Source organism: Mustela nigripes, chromosome 6, assembly GCF_022355385.1.
Source record: "Mustela nigripes isolate SB6536 chromosome 6, MUSNIG.SB6536, whole genome shotgun sequence".
Lineage (NCBI taxonomy): Eukaryota > Metazoa > Chordata > Mammalia > Carnivora > Mustelidae > Mustela > Mustela nigripes.
This window is the reverse complement of record NC_081562.1, coordinates 94,077,592-94,102,187: the sequence shown is the minus strand read 5'-3', so window position 1 is coordinate 94,102,187 and position 24,596 is coordinate 94,077,592. Positions and strand designations below refer to the sequence as shown.

Genomic DNA, 24,596 nt, shown 5'->3' with positions numbered 1-24,596 from the left:
CAGTTGTTTGCACACTTCCTTTTTCTCTTCAACTCCATCTGATATATGTTTCCCAGGACCTAGTGGAGACTGCTGGCCGCGGAGGCTGGAAAATATAACTCCGAATTTCCTACAATCTCAGCTCCACTTTCTCCCGCGCTCCCGCCCGGGTCTGGAGCCCTGTTGTTGTCACGTGGACTCGGGGCGACGGGGCCGGGCCGGCCAATGGACGCGCGGCTGCGCCGCACACCCCGCCTCCCGACTCCGCCGCGCCGGGACTTTGCGCATTAACGCGGGGAGGAGGCGAAAAAGTTTCTTTGCGGGCGAGAGGGACTTGGGCGCGCCGACGCTGTTCGGACTGCAGCGTCGCTGCAGCTGGCCGTCTGCTCTGGCTTCCCTCTCGCTGCTCCGGGGCATGCAAGGGCCGAGCTGCTGGCGGTAGAAGAAAGGACTTTGTCGGGAGCGCGGGACAAGGGCGCGCGCACGCGGCTTCGAGCGCGGGCGGCCACCCTTCGGCTGCAAGTTGGTGCCGGGCCCCCAGCGCGCGCCGGCTGCGGAGCGCCGGGCAGGATGAGAGGCCGCAGGAGCGCGATGGGCGCCCTCGAGAAGCTCCGCGCGCCGTCGGTGGCACTGGGACTGCTGCTGGGTGCAGTGCTGGGACGCCTGGGCCCGGTCGAGGGCAGCGGTCGGGGCAGCCCGGGGGCACTGGGGCAGTCTTCCGAGGTCGCCGCCGAGCGCCTGTGTCCCGCTCCTTGCCGGTGCCTCGGGGACCTCCTGGACTGCAGCCGCCAGCGGCTGGCGCGCCTTCCCGAGTCTCTTCCGCCCTGGATCGCTCGCCTGTAAGTATTTTTCTTGAGGGCAGAGGGGGACCCGCCTGAGAATCGCGAGGGGCCGGTTCGCTGGGCGTGCGGTTGCCTTTTCTGGGGGAGCTGCTCCTGACCCAGGCCTCAAGCGGCGCTCGGTGGAGATGGAAAAGGAGCCATCGAGGCCTCCAGTTGCCCAGCCCTCGTGCCTAGCGGGCCGCGCGGTGGGCCCTGGGCTTGCCCCACCTGGCCGCAGGTGGGCGAGGGAAAGGAGCCACTGACAACTCCGAGGAGTAGAGTCAAGGTCCTGAGCCCCGAGGCTGCCAAGTGGATTCAAATGCGCGCCCCTGCGTGGGCGGGACAGCAGAGGTGGCAATCTGCGGGTTACTGGAGTTCGCGGTTCTCCCAGAGGGTACGATCCTGTGGCTCAACTACAGTTTCTAACTCTTTCAGGCCCCCTTGCCTGTTCCCAGCCAGTAACTGAATGAGCTCCTTTCATTTGAGAAGCTTCCTCACCAGAGTTCGGTCACTGTCCAAGCTATAGTAGACATCGTCTTGTTCTCGCCCCTGTGCTTAATTTCGCTATAGGAAATTCCATAAAGCTTCAACCAAATTGTAACACATCCTGGTTCCGGTAAGAAGTTGGCGAAACTAATCAGTACATATGGAAAGAAAGGAACTAGAGTTTTCAGAACGAAGGGCGTGATTTCTGTAGCTTTGCAGCAAACAGTTTAAGAGAGAGGACTGGGCGCTGTTACGCAAGTTTTTGGATGGGAGCTGTGAAGTCTGAAAACCTGAAATCACTGCCAACTGCGTGGAAGAACAAGGAAGAAAATGTAGTTTAGTTGGAAGGGCTGATTCTTTACAAATGTCATCTCCTTATTCTCTCCCAGCACTAGTGTTGTTAAAATTGGCGGACTTGTGTAAAATGTAAGCAATTACAAGTTGTGTTTCTTTAGAAAAAAAAAAAAAAAAAGTTATCTTGTCTAAAAGAAATAATGTGCAGTCCATCCTTAACCCTCGGTTTTGGGCCTAGCAGAATTGCAATGGACATTCGACATTCTTAAAACAATTCTACTAGACTATCCTAACATCCTAATAGTAGTAAGAAGTTTGGTTCCATAGTTTAAGAAACTGTTTTTAAATCATTGTGCAAATCAGAATCTTTATTTGTGAATTGTGCAATGGTTAGCCATCAAAATCATATTCTTTGTGTTAATAAACCTTAGTTTATTAAAAAAGTGGAATTATAGAGTTTTAGATTTTCTAATCTCTTAACATGGGATGTCTTGTTTAATAGTTTTTTGTTTTTGTTTTTGTTTTATAATTGAAGAAGGAGATAAGGGCTTTAACCTGAAGCAGGAAGACTTTCAATTAGTTGTGGCTAATTCTGTTCAATTGCCTCTTGTGGAGGTCATGCTGCCTTATTCATGAAATGTGAATGGCTCTATTGACAACATATGGAACTGAACTGGAGGTGAACATGTATGAATAATAGAGAGATGAGAAAAAGAAAATGAATAGCTCTTCCTGGGGTGTGTTTAGAAATGCTTGAATGATTCACCAAAGTTAGCTTATATCAGTAGTTTTTCCTTGTCAAGTAATTTACTGGGTCATGCCAGTGTACAATATATATTTTGTGTGTATATTTGGATGTCTTAAAAAAAACTATTACTCTTGATTAGAAGTTGAGTTAAACCAAAAGGTTTTTGATACCTATTTAAACATTGTCTTAAAAGTAGCTGACCTAATTAAGGATTTTGTTTTGCAGATAATTTGGTGGCACACTAAAAACAAATTACAGTTTATTTGGTTAGCACAATCTTTAATTACATTTCCGCCAGCAGTAAATTGTCTCAATACAAGTCCACATTCCTTAAATATATGTGAAAATAAGTTCCACTTGTACAAATAAGCGCTAGGTCTGTAGTCAGAAGCCCCACTGTGATCACTCATTGGACAGCTCTGTCATTCTTGTACTTGTGTGACTTTTAACCAGCTTTGTAGTTGTCACCAAACCATGTGGTCTACATTCTTTATTGTAAATGTTTCTTTTGTTTGTGCCTAAAGCTCTAGAGATCTCCTCTCTCTGCCTTTGAAAGAGGCAGAAAAACACGTGGAATTGGGCTTTAATTCTCAGTTACTTGGTGTTTGGAACAAGAGGCATAAGATAGCTGTTTCTTAAATTTTACATAATTATATAAGTATTTAGGTAGACTGTTTTAGAGTTCAGAAGTAAACAGAAAAATACATATTGTTTTTTCCCATATCTTAACTTTTTCTCGGGTAATTAAGATAGTAAACCTTTGCCTTAGGACTAATTTATGAAAGCACCATTCAAGGAGACTTTATCTTTTGTATCATTTGTTGAATTTGCAAGTTTAAAAAAATTAATTTCTCTAAAATACGTGTGCATGTATTTTTTCACTTTATTTAGTTGTAACTTACTGCTTTAAGAATCTCACTTGTGAAAAATTAGTTTGAGCTGTAAAATAATATTGTAGTTCTCCTTTCAAATAGTGACTTGTAATACTTTAATGAAAAGTGGCTTTTAAAACAGTAACTATTTGAAGCTTTGCTTAGAGCTGCCTTTAAAGGCAGACTTGAGTGTACATCTAGATTTTGTGCTAACAAAGTGTTCTGAACCTAAAAAGGAGTTGCTGGATGGAATATGTTAGCCAAAAGAGGGAAAAGTTGATCAATTGCCAATGAGAGCTTAATGTATTAAAATCTCACTGGAATTTCAGAATTATTTATCTTATCACGTAGAAATGTTTGCATGAGCTGGACTGAGGCGAAAGTCCGAAAGGTACTTTCTGCTGCTGTGACTTCTTTAGTGTTAGCCTGTTATAAATCGTCTGGTCGGTACCAGAATTGGGGCTGGGGTGGGGGTCATGGTCCTCATGGTTTTCACAGCTGTTTTTCTATATTTTCCAGACTAAAACTTGAACATAGCAGGCTGATTTATGAGTCACTTTGGATCAGTGTCTTAAAACAGCTACAGCCTGGCTTTTTGTTTTTCAGTTTTCCAGATTTCTGCTGAATTAGCAGCTCTGCAGGCCCCAGTGGGATTGATTAAGAAGCTGTGCTGGATTTGCATTTTAAAATTTGACTTGGAAGTCAGATTTCCAAATGCTAAAAGGAAGAAAATGATGGCTGGAACCAAATGTTATAAATCAATTATTTTCATATATATTTATTCGCTTGCTAATGTGCAGGAGGAAAGATATTTTTTTCTACTATGTAGAGTTTGATTTTCCAGCATTTGGCCAGCTGAGTTCTAGGTAAATAACACCTCCCCGCCTTACCACTTATCCCATTTATTAAACTCACTACAGAGTTTTTTGAAAAGGTTTCCTGGGGAAAATGTTCATACATGGAACTCTGAAAATGAAGAATCTTCTTTTCTTACTGAACGTTCTCATGGGTTTAAGAAAATATCGACATTGTACAACTTGTTTTTGTTTTTAATGTGCTCTAGCCATAGAAACAATATAGGGAAGATTTAGGAAAATGTGACATCCTTTAACTAGAAAGTAATCATTTTTGAAACATAAACTGTATTAAACCTAAATTTAGACACATTAAAAGTTTCATGGCTTAAGTATTTAGCAGTAAAAGTCACTTAAGAGGTGATTTTTTTTTTCTCCCACATAATGTGGTTTTAATAGTACACAAAACTCAGGAATGGAAGTGTGTTGCAATAACTAAAATATTTAAGGTTGCCAGCTCCCGCTTCTGGATCAGAAATGAGTGGTCTCCAGCATGTGCACACTTCTCGGAAGGCAGTTTCTCATTTTTAAAGTCTTTTGTTGGAGAACTCGTTCCATTACTGGTTGGGGGGGGGAGTTAAACACCCTCTTTTCTCATAGGATTGCCTTAAAAAATAATCCTTAAAAGGAAGTGAAGTGTGGTTTTCGTTTTTTTTCTAATTAAAAAGAAAACCACCTGTAATAAATGTAAATGCCAGATCGGTTCCCCTTTTCCCTTTACACATTGAAACAATAGGGGATGCAGTTTTTCTGCTGGTTCAATGTTCTTCGTTAAGTGGATCCAAATGAGACTTTCTGTTGATTCAGGCTACCTCCCAGGTGAAGGACTCTTTCTGCTGGTTGTTTTTGAAACCCTGTGGGAAATCTGTGACTGTCTGTGGTGCTAAAAGCACACAGGTTTTGTTTGAATCCTAACATGAGTTGTTGGGCTCACGGGTTCCTTGATGAACTCCAGACGGACGTGAGCTGGGCTGGGAGGGAAAGTGTCTGGCTCCAGCGTGGTGAGCATGCACCGCAGTGGTTGTAATTGCAGGATTTTTATAGTTTAAAGACTGTGCCAGATTTTTTTTTTTTTTCATGTTATAACTCTACCAGAACAAATCTACTCATGTCTGTTACTGTCTGGTAGGTCTTTAGGCAAACATGTTTCAAATAAAACCTTTGCAGATTTTTTTTTTTTTTTTTTTTAGGTGAAATAGAGAAATCCAGGTTTAGTCTCAAAACAAACATGAAAAGACTAAAAGGATCCTTGATTTCTTATTGTTCATTTGGTAGACTGGACAAAGTTTGACGGTATTTCTCTGGGTGTGATGTTTCTGCCTTTTGTTTTGGGTTCATGCTTTGCATCAGTACAGTTTGGTTCTCTAAAACGCTGGTTGGTTAAAAGTAAACACTGAAAGAATTCATTTGGTAAGGGTTGGTAAACCTCTTTGGAGGAGAGAACTTTCAGCCATACAGTTTGTAAGTCTGGTTTTCAGTAGCTGTTCCAGCCTTTCACTTTCAATTCACCACACAACAGGCACACACTCAGTGTGTCAACACATAAAAGAATGTAAGTGAACATTTACTGGGCTTTCTTTAACATTGTGAAGTCTTAAATGCCAAGATGGCCTAGTCTAGGGGTATTGTATATGTAGGAGTTCTGTTTTATTTTTCTAAAAATAACGATGTCTTATGGAAATTGTTAGTAAGTCCGATGAAGTCTCTAAGAAGCAGATTTATTTAATGATTGCGAAGAAATCTGATCGTGGGTTCCTATATAGCCTGCGTTGTACGTGGTTTATGTGGCTTAAATTATACATTATATTATCAGTTACTGAGATGTGGGGAATTCAGGAAAGTAGAGTTGTTGTTTTCGACTCTCTTGACACACATACACACAATGATACCTTCAGTAATTTGGTACCTAAACCCAGAGAAACAAATAGGTGTGAAAAGTAATTTCTATTTTGTTTGCCTCTAATAAGAGCACTGATGCTTAATTTTATGATAATAGTAAAAAGGTTTCTTTAGAGGTTTGAGTTTCAACAGCCTGCCTAATGAGCCACTTTTCATAGGCCATGACTTCATCATATCATGTTGGAGGTGCAGAGATGGTAGGGGAGGGGGAGGTTGAAGCAAAACAACCAGTTCACAAAAGACCTGTTCACCCTTTGCCAAAAAAACATCTCCTAAAACTCTGTGGGCTTGAAGGACTTGAGCCTACCAGCCTCCTAAACTAATTTTGTCCTCAGAATTTGTATTTGTGAGTTTGGCAATGTGGTTGTCATCTAGTTTGGGGATAGGATGAACCAGATCTTTCTTAAATTGTCACTAGTGTCGATAGAGGTATTCCATAAATCCATTCTATCTTGTACATCATTAAACACCACTAGTGATTTTTGGAAACCACTTACAACTTGACTTTTTTTTTTTTCTTGTAGGGACTTGAGTCACAACAGATTGTCTTTCATCAAGGCAAATTCCACAAGCCACCTTCAAAACCTTCGAGAAGTGTGAGTCTTCCTTTCTATTTGAGATTTGAATGAAATATGCTATTTAACCATAAAGAACGTTTGGATTGCAATTAATTAAAGATTTTTTAACTTGGGAGGTATTTTTAAATAATTTTATGAAGTTTTCACCTCTGTGATTTACAGATAATCTAATCAGCTTTTCTTTTTTTTTCTGTTTTTTTGTTTCGTTTGGGCACTTAAAGGAAACTGAACAACAATGAATTGGAGACCATTCCGAATCTAGGACCAGTCTCAGCCAATATTACACTTCTGTCCTTGTAAGTGAATGTTAATAGGATTTTGCATGTATGTTTGCAAGGACCGTGGGTAGCAGTTCCACAGTTCCATATGGGCTTATGAACAAAGTATGAATACTTCCTTCTGTAGATAATGGAGAAGGTTTTTTAAAAAATTGGTTGGCTTGTTTTCCAGCCTTTTTTTTTTCCTAAATTTTAAGTACCATTTTAACAACACACTTTCCTTGTTGCTGTCACTGCTGAACTGGTATCCCAGATTCAGAGAAGCTGCCTTTACCTCATAGAGACATGGGTTTGATTATGTCCTGCAGACTAGGACTAATTCTGGTCATTACTCAGTGGCCGGCATGGGATCTGTGGATTAAGTATTACACAGTTGCTACTGGAGGGTGATCGGAATTGTTTTGTGAGAGGAAGTGGGAGTTGGTAATAAGGCACTGGAGTATTTTCTTTAAAGTGTGGTACCTGTAGTAGAAATCGAGATTCAGAAACATCAACTCAAAATATCAACTTTATACAGTTAAAATTAAGTATGTGATTGAAATTATAAATACCATTGCATGTTGTTTTGCAAAGATGAGTTTTCACATTAAAATTGTGCTAAATTTTCTGTATTTTTAAGACCTAACATGTTTATAGTCACACATTGGAGATGTTTTAGAATAATTTTGACTTTTGGCACTTAGGGGCAGCATTTAGAATGTGCAGTATTTATTTCTAAACTTTAAGTAGCTTGCCACCTTAATCTTGAATAATTTAAAAATATACCTAAGCCACCGAGGTTAAAATATTTTCCTTCCTTAAACCAGTTAAAAGCCCACCGTTGTTGGTTGCTTCTGAGAAAGGTGTCGCGAGGGTTAAAATTATACAGTAAATTTCAGGAAAGCTGTTCAATTAATTAAAGTGATCACTACCCAATTGCTTACATCTGGTGATTTATAGAGGTTGGTTTTTACTGAGGGCCCAGGTCACCTAAGTCACGGGTGCAGCCGCTGTGTCTGCTTCCCTCTGTTTGAATAAGAACTAAGTGACATTTGATACTGATGTGGTTTTTCCAAAGATCAGAAACAGAAAGGAATGAAAAAAAAAAAAAAAAGGAGTCGGTATTTGACAAATAAACACTAAATTTCAAAAACATTTTTATGCTAGCATTAATACCTGTTTTCTTTGTCTTTCGCATTTGCTTAAGAACTTAGAGTCCAAATGGAATACTGGTTTTAGTATCTTAAACAGCTTTAGCTATTCTCATTTGACCAATGGGGTCTTTCTAACTCCCAGGGAATGCTGCTTCCCCCTGCTGTTCTTACTCTGTGTCTTGGCAGATTCTGTCAGCATGTTCAAGAGAGTCTTGAGTTGAGAGTCATTGCATGCTTCATGGCTGAGAGGGTCCACAGTGGAGTTTTGGATTTTTGGGTGGGGTGGAGAAAACAGTCTTCCCTTTGCCTTGGTGTAGAGTTGAAATCCCAAGAACCTGTAAGGAAATCAGAAACTTCTATTGGGAATAAATAACCAGTGATTTTATACTTCCAAGCTTTCATTTATAATTAGAAAACCGAAATGCAGTCTGGAAAGATGGAAACCTTGCAAAATTTGAACTGTTTTCCCTGTTTTCATTTGTTTTATTTTAGTGAGTGCTGAGTAATCTTTACTGACCTTGAATAATCTCACTTTTCTTTCTCCTTAATTTGTTGCATTGCATCTGACCAGGGATTATTTTGTTCATTTTATGTAATGGTAAATACTAATTACCGAGATTATGTAGTATCTGCAGAGGGTTATTTATGTGATGAGACTGCTAATTCAATGTGGGTTGTGAAAAATTGTCTTCATACCTATGAAATAGTTGAAAATGTATTTCTCTGGCTCTTCTACAATGCTTTTCTCCTGTAGGTGTCTTTGGGTGTTGCATATACCATCATTGTTCCTAAAGCACCATTAATTTCTGTCTTGTGTTACATAGGATAGAGCATTTTCTTTTATATAGAAACACATGAACATCAGAGCTAAAAATTGGTACTGAAATTTCAAAAGAAATAGTTCAACTATATACCATGGCTTAGGTTAGAAAATTTCCATGGCACCATGGTTAAATACCATGTCATTCCAAGCAGCTCACAGAGCTGTTTGACTTTTATTTGATCAAGGGTTTTGTTTTGTTTTGTTTTGCTTTGTTTTTTAACATTTTGTGGAGAGAAGCAGATTTTGGGGGTCATTTGCACAAGTTAAATCCTTTGAAAATATGTTAAAGGAAAGGAGAAATCAGTTGGAATCTTGAGCAGAAGATTTAATGTTGGTGCTCCATGCTGTTGCTGCGATGAGCAGTGGGGGGACCCTTCCCAGCTGGATGCAGGGATGTTTACCTGGTGAGAACTGTCCTCCTTGCTCATCTTTAGCAGTAAATGGCACCCCATGTCCAGAGATGAACATCTGACCATATTCAGACCACTTCTGATAATGTCAGTGAAGCCTGGAGAAGTACCAGGGTCTTGGGGTGCCAGGTGGATGAGCATTAAACTCCCCCATTAACAGAGGTCATCTCTCCCCTTTTGGGGGATCTGTGAGAATGCAAAAGACCTAAATAGATTTGCTTTCCTTTGAATCCCACCTAGCATGATTTCAGAAGTCAAGCCCCTGCTAAGGGCAGGACATGGTTTGTGGGTTTTATTTTGCTTTGTTGTTCCTTTTTTCCTCTGTCTTGCAGCCTTGCCAGCCAGGATGCTATATTTTAAGGGAAGAAATGCATAAAGTTTGGAATGAACATATAGTAAAACTATTACCCTGGCATAAGTAAGTTGATTTTTCCGGACATGGTAGTTTCTGTGTCCTGTGAAGCAGCATGAGCCACTCAAGCATGGGACATTTTTGAAAACTGTGACTTGAGTTAGGACAGGTTTGAATCCATGAGCCCTATAACATTATTGTTGAACAAAAGAGTTCTCATTGGTCATTAAATAAAGCTGGTTAGGTCTTAGTCTGGACACTGATGGTTTCTATATAGCACCCAACATGTAAGATGTAAGTACTTATCTATATGTTAGAATTGAAAAGCTTTAGGTCCCTGAATGTCAAAGGAGTACCCCGATTACTTGTCAAAAGATGTAGATTTCCTGACCCTATCCCTAGAGATTCTGAATTAATGAGATGGGGTGGGGCCCAGGAATGTCCATTTTAACACATCTACTTTACCACATCTGATTAGATATTGCATAAATATTTCTGGAGCTACTGATAAACCCCAGTTTGTTATAATCAAATAAGCCTTTTCTCATTATTTCTCATCTCAAAGGTAGAGCATTTCTCCCATATCCACCATGGTCTTCATAGTCTCTAATTTTTCTGAAAATGGCAATGTCATCCTTCCAGAGTGATTATTGTAACTATTGATCACTTTGCTGATAGGACCACAAAATGTGAGTTCTACCGATGGACAGCCAATGAAGAGATTTAAAACAGAGTAAGGTGATCAGTTTTGCTATTTGACAGTGTCACTCTGGCTTTAGTGTGGAAGATGTCCTAGTGGTGGCTGAGGGTGGTATGGAAAGGGCAGATCCCCGTGGGGTCGGAGGGAGGAACCACCGCAGGCCTGAGAGTGATGACAGCATTGTGTCACTGCAGCAGAACAGCCGGTAAAGCAAAGCTCAAGTTGGATGGAATTATTTGCCGCCTCTTCCCTTTGCTAGGTTTGAGATCTTAGTCAAGTTACTATTTATGTTTCCTTATCTCCAAAATGAGAATTATAACAATGCCCACCTTATAGGGTGTTGTGAGGATTTGGAAAAATAATGCCGATAAAACCATTGGACAGATGCTGAGTGCTCAGTGACTATGAGCTGTGATCATCATGATGACAGTCATGCACTTGAGTGAAATTCACTGAATAAATGAGCAGGGCATTTTAAGGGCTGGGGACACAGCAGTGAACACACCAGACAACTTGCTCCTGTGAAGTTTCTATTCTAGTGAGGAGTAAAAGAAAATGAGTAACAATTCTTTTTTAAAAAAAAGATCACTTCAGTTCCTTGGTACATGCTGTCAAGGAAAAGGGAGGAGGACCAGAAGAGCCCTTTAATGGGGCTGGGAAAGGCTTCTGAGTATTTACCAAATCCTTCTATGTGCTTGGGTACTGGTCTAAGGTGAAGGTTCAGCAGTGAACAGACAGATGAAATCCCTGCCCTCACAGAGCTGCCTTCTCATGGAAGGAGAAGGACAAAAAGTCAAGTAAAAGATGTGGTCAGAAGGTGGTGATTGGTAGGGAGGAAAAAGCAGCGAGGAGGCAGAGGAGTGTGTGTGGCAGAATAGGGGTTACAGTTTTAAAGGGGGTTGCAGGGAGGGGCTTGCTAGGAAGGTGACACTTGAATCGGGGAAGGGGGAGGTAAGTGTTGTGTGCAGCCATCTCCTTAAGCCTCCCCTACCCTCTCCAGGTCCATCTTGCCTCTTATATCCAACTCTTACATGGCAATGAACGAGTTTATTTCTGTTTTTCCCCCATGCTATATACTTTGGGGCTTGTGGCTGACTCTCATTTTCCCCAGCACTAAGTGCAGGTGTATGGTGTATAGCTGGTGCTAGGTATAACAATTAAGGAATATTTATGGAAAGCCACATGCACTTAACATTATCCAGGCAGGTGTATTCGTCTATGCTACTGGCTAAAAATTTACAGTGGAAACAAAGCATACCTATGTTTTACTTAACTTCTGTTCAGCTCTGCATGCATGGTAAATAATAGTAATCAATTGTAACAACAGCAACAATAATAAGTAAAAGAAAGAAGTGGTTTAAGTAGGGAAGGGATTCGGCTCACCACTCTCACCAGTGAACACGTGCCCTATAGTGTGTTTGAGATGGAAGTGTGTGGGAAATAAAAGGCCCCTTTTGTATTTGCCTTTTTCAGTTTCAATATATCAATATACCAGGGATGACTTTTGTCTTCAGAGATACAGATTTTTCATAGACCCTGTGTCCAGCACACATGTGAACTACTTTATTGGGTCCTAAACTAAAAATTCAAAATGAAAAATAATAACAAAATAAAAAATCGATCTGTTCCAATACTGAAGAAAAAACTGGCCCTCTAGGACTCAGAGAGGGAGAGGGAAGGAGAATAGGTTCCCATAAGAACACTTTGCTGGTGTTATAAGGGATCTTCCAGGGTGTGTTAGTGATAGATGTTTTCCCTCATGCATTTCAGGGTAGAACTCAGGTCTCACTGAACTATCAGTCCCCTAAGATGCCCAGGCCAGAATTTGGCCCAGAGGAGGTTCTCCTTCAATATCTGAGTGGACGAGAGGAAGGCCCAAGCTGGAAACGGGGCACACGTGTTGTTATCTTGTCTGTCACTAGTGTCTTGTCTGACCTCAGGCAGACTTAATTACCTCTGCTTTATCTGTAAGAGCAGTGGGAGATGTCTGCACCTCTATCTCAGGTAGTTCCAGTACAGAATCGAATGGCTTAAAGCACAGGTGAGGACTCTGAAAAGTGTGAGCCACAACAGTTGGATCTGAGAAGGACAGCAGGAGTTAGAAACCTTATCCTGGCAGTAGCCGGTGAGGGAGAAAGAAAGAACTTTGCATCTGGACTGGGTTATCTGGAAAACTTTTGCTCTCTTCAAGTAGTTCAAAGAGCTGGTAAACACTCAGTTATAATAATAATGGAGCAACATTTCTAGCCCAAGGGCTTGTGCGTCTATAAGGAAGATTTTGAGCTGTTCTGGATGCCCAGCAACACCACCTACTATGTGTTAAGTACTGGGGAACAAAGGAAAAGAGAACTTGGCCTCTGCCCTCAGGAGGCTTTGAATAATGAACAAAGGGAAGATCGACAATACAGACATGCTCCCCATAGGATGATGCCCTGGATGATGGGGAGATGCCCAGCTGGGTCAGTGCAGAAGAGCGCTGCAGCTTCCCTGTGTGCGGAGGGCAAGGGTGTGTGAGGTCTAGAGAAGGAAAAGACACGCGGTGCATTGGTTAGCAACACACTTAGCTGTTTTAAAGGTTTGGGGGACCGAGTGACGTATTTCCTAGGCAGAGGAATGAAATGACTACATTTCACTGATGCACAGAATCATCTTCTCTCCTTGTTTTCAGGTAGTCATTAAACCATGTTCATTTTCAAAATCAAAGGCCATGAAGATAAATAATGTGCTTTTTTAAAAAAATCATAAACAGTTATGACTTGCCAATTACCTGCTATCCAGCCATCCTTAAAACTATCCCAACTCTGAGCCTTGCTCTATGTTAGGGCCATCCATATCTTTCTTTGTCCCCACAAAAGGAAACTGACCATAGGGCAGGTGTCATATCATACTTGTATGTATGATATATGTATGATGTATGTATTATATATATATGTATGATGTATGTATGAATGAAAAGGGTGGGGCTGGGCGAGTGATCAGAAATCAGATCTGCAGTATTCTCTTATTGATGTATTGACCCCAGCACCATATTAGGTGGAAACTTCATCCATAAGCACGCATTTTTCATTGAACATTTCAAAAATCAGCCTAATAAAAAAACCGGGAGACAGTGATTTGAGAGACTATTGCTTGGTTATATCATACCGAGTTTATTTAAATAATTCATCAGACTTACTTTGATTTTTTAAAAACCTATTGATATTTTAATAGTTCACAGCTCAGAGACACAGCTTCATACAGGGAAGGCAAAGTGTTATGTTTTCAAGTGATGATGTAGATAAGTAATTTTGTAACTATGTGGTAAAGTTCAAATAGTTGTTTGTTTGTTTTTAAACCAAACCTATGTAAGTCAGCTTTTGAAAGGAGGTTGCCATTGCATCATATTAATTAGGGAAGTGGGGAGAAGCTTTGGTCAGCATTAGAATTTAAGTTTCTGGGGAATCAGGGAGCTTTGTTCTGATTCAGATGGTAAATCCCATCTTCAGCCATTTGTGGGTATAGATGAGCCCATCGAATTTGAGCCCCTTAACTGAAAAGTTCATCCCCCAAATGTATGCCCCACTGATATGGACACTGATGTGTCTTTGTATTTAAAGGACATTGCATCAGAGGGCTGTAGCCTTCACCAGGATAAACAAACCAGACGTTATGGTGTTTAATGGGAATTAGCTCATAAAGCTCAAGTCCTACAAAATAAATACATAAGCATCGTAATACGATGTTATATTCTTTTATTGGATTTTAAAGTGTTGGTACATGATTTGCACGTAAGAGTTTACTGTACACAGAGATGTATTCTCTACCCTCTGTTTATCTGCACAATTACTCATAAACCAGTCCCCACAACACAAGTTTGCTGGGTTTTCGAACTCTCAATCTAGATTTGAAACATAAATTTGTAATCCTGCTGTGGTGCTTTCAACTGTTGAGGAATTTCCCATAGCTCTTAGGTCAAGAGTAGAATCCATCCCAAGACCTCCAATGGTCTGGATGATCTGAGTCCTCTTTTCCAGTGGGTTTCCTCTAGGCCCCTTTCTTCCTTCTAGCAGTGTGCAAGCTTGTTCTGTGTCAGGCCCCGTTACAGACTTTTCTCTCGGCCTACAGTACTCACTCTTGCCCAGCACTGTTTTCCTATCACCCTCCCTTAGAGTCCACATTATTATCATACACATGGTGACATTTGTATCAGTTGTGTATCTGAGATTCTTTCATGTCCCTTTCCCCCACCAGAATGAAATTTCCTAAAAGCTGAGAGCGTGTGTGTTTTCATCCCCGTGTGTTTTCATAACCCTAGCATGTAGCTCCATGTCTGGCACCTGGGAGGTATGCATGGTTATTGAATGAATGACTCAATGAAGAGCCCAGACCCAGTTAATATTATATATAGTTAATTGTAGAAAAAACTATTCAGTTAACCTTTCTGTGTGTGCCCCTCCATATACACTTAAAAATCATTTTCAGGACTAAAACTTGCTTTTTCCAAGGTAACAACATTCTTAGATTTGACATCATGAACCAGCGGACGACTTTGGTCAGTGGCTGTTCTGGGAGCCCGTGAAATGGTTTTGAACTTGACCTTCCAGCATAGCTTGCCAGAAATTCTCCTGTATGACCAGCATCTATCCTGAACCTGCACCATTTTCTCATCTCTCCCTTCAATGTCATGCTAGCCATTTTGACTGCTGCTTTGAAGTATCAGGTGCAGCTTCTGCCAGAGACGTTTCTGTGCTGAGCCAAACTTGTGCTGCCAAGACAGACAAAACAGTAACGTTACAGCCAGTTGCTTTTTCATGATAGGGGTGGCAGGAGTCAACATGTCTCTCTCCCAGCCTAGTTCCTTTGCCTCCTTCTCGTCCTCATTTTAGTATCTCTGCCATCTTCCACAGATGAGAGGCTTGAGGCTCTAGTTGGGTAGAGAGACCAAAACAATGAAACAGGCTGCTAACCAGTACCTCTACTTTTTTCCTTGGCTGAAAGTCACTTAAGTGCTAAATTCAAAACATGAAAGGAAAGGCAATTATAAGTATAAGCACTTCCTTTCTAAAATCACTTGCCTAACAGTCTCCCTTCCTCCCTGTGAGCTTTAGCTGGCAGATAGAGCAGTCTCTAGAACGAGGATGAAGGCAAAATGAAATATCGAGGTAATATTCATGCTGCAAGTACCCTACAGCACAGGATGAACATGGTGTGCATTCTTGGACTGTCAGTTTTACTGTGCATGAGCAATTTTAAAACAAACATTGGAATAGAATCAAAATGAGCATTTATTTTTTAGGAAAAAAAAATAAGATGCTTTTTGAAGTTAATCACTAATTGCCGTGTAATCCTGCACAAGATACTGGCCTAGGAATAGAGGCAGTGCTTTTTAAAGATGAATGGATGTTTACAAAATCAGGAAATGTAGTCAGTTGTATAAATCCCTCTTTCTCTTGTTCTTCTCCTCCTGTCTTTTTTGCTTTCACTTTCTCACCATCATCCTCATTTATGTGTCGACTAAAGGACGAGAGGAATTAGCAATGGTTTAGTAGATTGTATAACTGATCAAAACCACTTTTTTTGTTGGTTCTGTGTATCTGCTTGCAATCCTGGTAACTTAGAATGGGAAGAGACATCTCTCCCGATGGAGAGATTTCTGGAAAGAAGACTTTTCCAGCCTCCCTTTGAGCCTTTTCAGGGACAAAAGCTTACTTCTTGGTGACACACTGTTCCATTGTGAATAGTCCTAATAACCGGGACTTTTTGTTAAGCTGTACTCTTCCCTTACCTTAACCTATTGTGTCAGTTCTGTGTGTTGGAAAGAATAACTTTGTTATATTTTCTGCAATTTAATACCTATAAGTCTTAAAATTCAAGGTTTTCTTAAAGTCTTCTCTTTTTCCTGGCTCAAATCCCAATTACCCTTTCCTGTGTGATAGACATCTAGACCAGAGCTTTGCAGTGTCACTTTCAGCGGTGATGGAGATGTTCTATATCTGTGCTGTTTGCTGTGGTAGTTACTAGACACATGGATATTGAACACTTGAAATGGGGCTAGTGTACTGAAGAATTCCATTTTTAATTTTATTTCATTTAAATTTAAGTAGCTACACATGCACAATGCAGGTCTAGACTCTTAAAGTCCTCCCATATACACTTCATCTGGCGTGACAGTGTAAATATGGCACCCAAACAAGATAAGCTAAGCTAAATAAATCTGTCAGGGAAAGACAAATACCATATGATTTCACTCATATGGGGAATTTAAGAGACAAAAACAGATGAATGGGGCAAGAGAAGGAAAAATAAAATTAGATAAAATACAGAGAGGCAAACCATAAAGGACTCTCAGTGATAAAGAATAAACTGAGGGCTGATGGACAGGAGGAGGTGGAGGGATGGGGTGACTGGGTGATGGGCATTAAGAAGGTCAGTTGATGCAATGAGGAGTGGGTGTTACTTGCATCTGATGCGTCCCTGAATTCTGCCCCTGAAACTAATAATACATTATCTGTTAACTACATTGAATTTAAAGTAAAAAAAAAAATATATGGATATAAATGAAGCTTCAAATTATGTTAGCCTTTAAGGACCATGTTGTATTATTGGCTCCTATCCAGCTGTGGTCAGCCAAGCTCCCCAGTCTACTGTCATTTCATAGGAATTGCTTTCACATAGGCCTTTTTAAAATGATTGATTAAAAATCCCAAACACTGCCTTATCCCAGCTTATTTCTCTGCTTGCTTCTAGACCATCATGTGAGTACGTTGAAAGGTTTGGGATGCTGATTCATCTAACAGATGCACTATACGTGTAGTTCTGTGACATTTGTACTTGATTATTCCCACCACTGTCCTTGCTCGGACAGATGTTGACCCCACAAGGGCCACAGTCTGACCCAGTCACAGCCACTAGCAGCTTCCTTTTTTTTTTTTTTTATTTTAATTCCAGCATAGTTAATAGTGTTCTATTACTTTCAGGTGTACAGTTTAGTGATTCGGCAGTTCCATATTACCCAGTGCACATCAAGATAAGTGTACTTTTTATCTCCATCATCTATTTACCCATCCCCCACCCATCACCCCTCTCGTAGGCATCAGTTTGTTCTCTGTAGTTAAGAGTTTGTTTCTTGGTTTGTCTCTCTCTTTTTCCTTTGCTCATTTGTTTTGTTTCTTAAATTCCACATATGAGTTAAGTTACGGTATTTGTCCTGCTCTGACTCATTTCCCTTAGCATTTTATACTCTAGCTCCATCCGTGTCATTGCAAATGGCAAAATTTCTTTTTTATGCCTTAGTAATATTCCACTGAGTGTATGTATGTCTGTGTGTGTATATCATCTCTTTATCCATCTCTCGATGGACACTTGGGCTGCTTCCATAATTGGCTATTGTAAATAATACTGCAATAAATATAGGGGTACATGTATCCCTTTGAATTAGCATTTTCATATTCTTTGGATAAATATCCAGTAGTATAATTAATTACTGGATTGTAGGGTAGCTCTATTTTTAACTTTTTGAGGCACCACCACACTGTTTTCCACAGTGGCTGCACCAGTGTGCATTCCCAATATTGCACAAGGTTTCCTTTTTTTCTACATCCTTACCAACACTTGTTGTTTCTTATGTTTCTGAATTTTAACTATTCTCACAGGTGTGAGATGCTGTCTCATTGTAGTTTTGATTCACATTTCCCTGATGATGAGTGATGTTGAGCATCTTTTCATTTGCCTGTTAGCCATCTGGATGTCGTCTTTTGAGAAATGCCTGTTCATGTCTTCTGCCCATTTTTTAATTGGATCTTTTGGTTTTTGGATGTTGAATTATCTATGTTATTAATATATCTTGGATACTAACCCTTTATCAGATAATGTTGTTTGCAAATACCTTTTCCCATTCAGTCTTTTAGTTGTGTTGATTTTTTCCTCCCCTGTGCAGAAGCCTTTTATTTTGATGTATTTCCAATAGCTTATGTTTGTTGCTGCTTCCATTGTCTCAGGAGACATATCTAGAAAATGTTGCTATGGCTGGTGTCAGGTGTCAGAAAAATTACTGCCTATGTTCTCTTCTAGGATTTTTATGGTTTCAGGTCTCACATTTAGATCTTTAATCCATTTTGAATTTATTTTTGTGTATGGTAAGGAAAGTGGCCCAATTTCATTCTTTTTCATGTTATCTGTCCAGTTTTCCCAACACCATTTGTTGAAGAGACTTTTTCCTGTTGCTTATACTTACCTCCTTTTTTGAGATTAATTGACCATATAATTGGTGTTGATTCCTTGTGTCTGTTTTGGGGACAGTACCATACTGTTTTGATGATTATAGCTTGTAGGATATAATCTACTCTGGGATTGTGATACCTCTAGTTTTGTTTTCTTTTTTTAAGATTGCTTTGGCTACATGGTCCTTGTGGTTCCATACACATTTTAGGATTGTTTGCTCTAGTTCTGTGGAAAATGCTGTTGGTATTTTAATAGGGATAATATTAAACTTATAGATTCCTTTCAGTAGTATAGATATTTTAACAATATTTGTTTTTCCAGTTCAAGAGTACAGAATATCTTTCCATGTCTTTGTGTTGTCTTCAGTTTCTTTCATCAGTTTTTTTTTTTTTTAAGCTTTTATTTACTTATTTGACAGAGAGAGAGAGATCACATAGGCAGGCAGAGAGAGAGGGGGAAACAGGCTCCCAGCTGAGCAGAGAGCCCAATGCGGGACTCGATCCCAGGACCCTGAGATCATGACCTGAGCTGAAGGCAGAGGCTTAACCCACTGAGCCACCCAACTGCCCCTTTCATCAGTGTTTTATGGTTTTCAGAGTATAATTCTTTCAATTCTTTGGTTAACTTATTCCTAGGTATTTTATTATTTCTGGTACAATTATAAATGGGATTATTTTCTTAATTTCTCTCTTTGCTGTTTCATTATTAGTATATAGTAATGTATCAGATTTCTGTACATTGATTTGGATCCTAACAACTTCCTTTAAAGATTCATGTCACTCTGGATAAAGATAAAGATAAAGGATGTAAGCTTACCATTTGCCTGTCTGATCATCATCACCACGTTATCCATGTCTTTTTCACAAGAACAATTTAAATACTTGGTTAAATATGGTGTTCTTAGTCCATTGGTCTGTGAACCATATCAGAAAATAAAATAACATTAATTTAACCTGATGTGTTCATACAGAATTAATCTGCATGAGAACTGTTTATTAATTTGAGGTTCAGAATAATGATGTGTTTTCTGGTTTGTACTATCATCTTGAATGAAAATCCTTTGTATAGGCTAATTTTTCATTAAAATATACAAAGCTAAGTTGGGTGAATTTGGGGGTAAAAAAATTACAGTAGCTCTTTTGAGGGAAGGTTTTGTGGTTTATTTTGCTTTTTAGAGAAAAACCGTTTTATTCATTGATTGCATTTCTGTTGAAGACTTCCTATTAAGCCTAGCGGGCTGAATATATTCATTTAACTCTGCTCTTTCTTAAAACTCCCTTAAAATGGAATTAAGGTCTAAAAAAATATACACAGAGAGGAACAAAAATAAAATAGGAAAGAAGACAGTCCAAATAAGAAATGTCATAAAAATTTTGCAAGCAGATGAACAAATTATAACTGACTTAAAAGAGAGAAAATGGAGTGGATCCCAAAAGCAGCAACTTGTTTGTTTTGTTTTGTTTTGTTTTGTTTTCAGTGGAACCATTCTGAGTTCAGAAATTCAAAGCCTATAAGGATACAAGGTAGGACTGAAATTGAGGGAAAAGTTAAAACTCTTTTATAAGAAGCAATGAGACCTCCAAGTTTCTCCACCATACTCATCCTCCAAAACTCAAAGCCTGACATTAGCAGAATAGAAGTTACCCTCTGGAGAGTTGAAAGACTAAGTCTCTAGAATTTGGGACACCAGCCAAGTTGGGCAAGGAAGGGATGAGGATTGAGGATAGCATATTCTGCAATCAGGGAAATTAAATCTCATCTAAACACTGAGGATGACACTTCCTTGCCCCAACTTATTAACTTATTTACCTGTGAGCCTTCCTAGATATTAGCAATCATGCGTGGACCCACCAGACTAGAGACTGGAAGATCAGAGCAATAAGACATGTGGAGATCCCATCATGAAATAGGTCCCCTCTCTGCCACCATGGTGGGACTCACCAGTCAACAAGTCTATTCTGCACATAGTCTTCAGTAAACTTTTGAGTGCTTTTTATTAAATATGAATGGTTAGCTCAGTGATTGCCAGACTTGTGTAGACATTTCGAATAAAATCAAGTGTCTACAGAGTGTCTGGGTGGCTCAGTCAGTTAAGCATCTGACTCTTGATTTCAACGCGGGTCATGATCTCAGGATCAGGGGATCAAGCCCCATGTCAGGCTCCATGCTGGGTGTGGAACCTGCTTAAGATTCTCTCTCTCTCCCTCTGTGTCCCTCCACCCCTCTTCTCCCCGTCTCTAAAATTAAATAAATAAATAAGATCAGTGTCTGAAATAAATGGGAAAAGAGAACCAGAGACAGTGGAAGGAAAAGGGAACCTCTGGAAAACCCAATACGTGCAGAAAGAAAAGAGATGTGATAGCCACAAAGCAAGTAAAGAATGATAAATCATTAGTAATAATAATAATGAATATTGAGAAAATAAGGACGAACTTTTGAACGTTAAAAATATAACAGACTCTTTAAAAGGTTAACAGAAGTGTCGAAAGAAAGTCGAAAACTTTATCCAAAAGAAGAACGGAAAGACAAAGGGATGGAAAATGGGAGAGGAAAAAATGAGAAAATAGGAAAATCAGGCAGAAATCTATTCCCTACCTTATTGGAATGCCACAGAGATGTATGTGGAAATAGAAGGGAGGAAATGATCAGACAAACAAAAAAATATCCCAGAACTAAGAAATACACGTTTCTAGGTTGAAAGACCCTACTGAGTGCAAGCAGTTGAAACAAGGCCTACCACTGGAGATAATACTGGGCAGTCTCAGAATACCAGGAGTAAAGTGAAGCTCTGAGAGGCATAAAACAACACAGGTGACCTGTGGGGGTTGACGGTGGTTCTCCTCATGTGTTGCCAGTGACAGCTGTATCACCCAGGGACTTGGTAGAAATACAGATTCTCAGGTTCCATCTAAACTGCTTTAAGAAACCCCTGTCCTCTGGTTCTCATGTCTGCCCATGTTTGAGAAGCATGGAGATAGAGAATCAGAATGGCTTCTGGCTCTTCTGTCAGTACTTCCATGAATGCTTTGGATAGGGTAAAACAGTGTCTTCAAAATCCTAGGGGAGAATTACTTTGAAATTCTGTATGCACTCAAACTGTCAATCCTATAAAGACATTTTGAAACATGGGGGCTGAGGAGAGCACCTCTGTTCATGGTTACTTGGAAAGCTAGTGGAGGATATGCCCCAGGAAAATGAAGGAGTAAACCAAGGGTGAAGATGGGCAGCCAGGCAGTGGGACTCCCAAAAGAGGTCCCCCCCCAAAGCGAGGCCAGCTTCTGCAAGAGGCTCCATTTTCTGTATAATGTTTGTCTGAAGCCTTTCTAGCAAATCTGATCTTCTGCAGGACTTGTCATCCAAATCCAGAATCACAGCTCTTTAGGCATGCCTGAGATCATTGCATTCAATGTCCTCTTGCTTGACAGGTGAGAAAATCAAGGTCCACAAAGTCTAGTAAATCAAAATACAACCAAGAAGAGAATCAAAATCCCCTTGCTAGGGAACTATGATTGGAATTGCTGCTTCAACAAAATGGCAGTTTTGTGTTTTTTTTTTTTTTTTTAGCTGGCAGCTGTAATGGTCATCCCATTTTCTGATGTACATATGCATTTTGAACCACACTTCAAATAAATCCCTACCAGCCAATCTAAAGTTTGATCTAGAATTTCTAGATGAAGCACTGGTCACTTACGGTTTCAAACCCATTCACTGAACCCCGAGTTCTAGGGGATCAAAGATGAATTAGTCTCTCTGTTCACAAGCAAATCACAAGCCAGGTGGGAAATGCAAACTCACAGCTGAACTGTAACAATGGTCCAGCATATGAAAAAGTGTGTAGAAAGCCTCTGCCTCAAAGAGAAAGGGAAAACTTCTAGTTTACTAAATTTGGGCACCTGGGTGGCTGAGTTGGTTAAATGTCTGCCTTCGGCTCGGGTCATGATCCCAAGGTCCTGGGATCGAGCCCCATATCAGGTTCCCTGCTCAGCGGGTAGCCTGCTTCTCTTTCCCCCTTTGCCTGCTGCTCCCCTTGCACGTGCTCCCTGTCTAAGAAAATATCAAAAAAAAAAAAAAAATACTTGACTGAATTAGAATTAATTTTTATTGTACATAATTAAATTATTTCAGATTAAAATACTTGTTCAGTCTGTCTCTTTGGCATCTTAAATTTTAAGTTGTTCACCCTTAAATTTCTCTTTCCATAAAGAACTAAACTGAATTCACGCTTGGGAATCCAAAAGGGTTTTTTTCTTTGTGATGAAAATGGGTTTTTGACCCCTATTTCTTTTTTCATTTTTAACCTGTATTATAACTGGTCCGTAAATAGGGCCCTGATCACTGTAGGATGTTCGTATTAAAGTATTATGGCCATCTTTATTAATGTTCTTGATCCAAAAGACAGTTATAGTCTATGTTGACCTGGCTTCTAGCTGACAGAATGGACTCTCTGCTCCTTACAGTGCCCCATTTGCTGTTTAGTATTGTTAGTTCTTAATCAAGAATCTTTCTCCTTGCAAAAGTTTCCTCAGTTGGCTTTATTCTTTGATGCCACAGTACCAGGGGACCAGTCTGAACATGTGTTCTTTTAATGAAACTTCTTAATTATCTTTTTTAGAAAAAACATGAGCAAAGAGAGTTTATTTTTTATCTGCATGGGAGAGGTTCTTTTGCTTGCCAAGTCTCTCTCTTAAAAGAAGCCTAATATTATGGGGTGCTAGTTATTCCAGCCAAGGTGGTTTCCAAGGAAACATTTTGTTGGGGCACAAAGGTTATTGTTGGAAATATAAATGACCTTTAATGTATTTGCAAAATGTAGTGTTTTCTTTAACTACTTGTAATTCTTTTATAAATGGGTGCTGAAGTGGTTGCTTGCAAGTTATATATAGAAATCAGTATTTCCTTGGGGCTGGGCTGACTGTCTCAGTACAGTTAATATGCCTTCTCTGTAGAATGACTACAACTGCAGCCATTTGTTACCTACACTAACTGAATTAGACTCAAGGGGTGCGGTTAGTGATACATTCTAAGAAGGGAGGGCATTGCAACATACAAAAAATAGTTTCAAAGTAAGCTTTGCTGCCCACACCTTTGCTAAATGGTCAGTGCCACTCACACATAACCTCTTAATATGCCCAAGATGGTACATCTTTCTTCACATATCACAGTGGCAAAGCCTTAAGCTGCCTTTATCATCTGTAATAGGTAGGAGACCATTGAAACTATTGACAGGTATTTCTTATTCATCAAGAAGCTGCAGTGTCGTTGGTGCAGGAATTCCAGTATGAAAAAACCTGATATTCTAGTTCCTCACAAAGAATATTCCACTCTCCTTTTAGACCTTGGAAATAAACTGACACCATTTTTATGCACTTAAGAGTCCATGAAATTCTTTTGAGACTCTTATGCTTTGTGGAGATAGCAGTGAGTCAGGAAGTAAAACCAATCATCTTACCAAGTGATCATGTCACTAACCTGATAACTTCTATTTTGCTGTTATAATTTAGTCTGGGTTTACATTCAGTGCAGGCGTTCAGAGGATCAGAACAACTAAACACAGTCTTATCTATGGGAATAACACACTTGTCCGTTTTCCTAGTGACAATAGACATTAAAATGGTCAGGAACATCTCACACCTGAGCCAGCTGGGATCCCAGTCCACACCCCATGCTTTAGAAGGCCTTCCATGTCAGCAGCACACACAGAAGTGGTAATGGAGAGTGGATGGGAACTCTAGTGGTGCCAAACTGGGTTCCAGTGTCCAGAGGTTCCAGAGCTGGAAACCTGAGCCTGTATGTCAGTGGGGGAGAAAAGCACAGCCTGTGCTCTGGGGAACCAGATGCAGAGTACTACTTTACCCCCAAAGTGGATCGCTAGGCAGAAGGTCATTGTTATCCCAACACACTGTCTCTGCACCTCCCGGTGTTCCTGCACCTGGTCATGCCTGTGTTTCCCCTACCAGTGTTTCTACCCACTACTGCTAGAGCATACTTTTGTGTGATATAGTCACCCGATTCTGAAATCCCCTGTCCTCCTCCCCCAGCTAATCTTGAGATAAAGGCCCAGTGCCTATGAGGTGTATAGGGTCCCACTTGACCTACATTCCTCTCCTCCTGGCTACCTCACTCCTGGACTTCATATCTCCCTAGTCTTCACCCATGAACTCTCTACCCCA

The 24,596-nt window shown here is 40.2% G+C and overlaps 1 protein-coding gene across 1 annotated transcript in view; it reads left to right on the top strand.

The window, feature by feature from the left end:
* Positions 1-463: 463 nt before the first annotated feature.
* The window catches only part of LRIG3 (leucine rich repeats and immunoglobulin like domains 3), a 47,768-nt gene continuing 23,635 nt past the window's right edge, over positions 464-24,596 (top strand). The window contains exons 1-3 of the mRNA XM_059403588.1: positions 464-818; positions 6,478-6,549; positions 6,753-6,827. Of these exons, the coding sequence (XP_059259571.1) occupies positions 550-818; positions 6,478-6,549; positions 6,753-6,827 (416 nt within the window). The 5' untranslated portion in view covers positions 464-549. The remainder of the gene's footprint in view (positions 819-6,477; positions 6,550-6,752; positions 6,828-24,596) is intronic.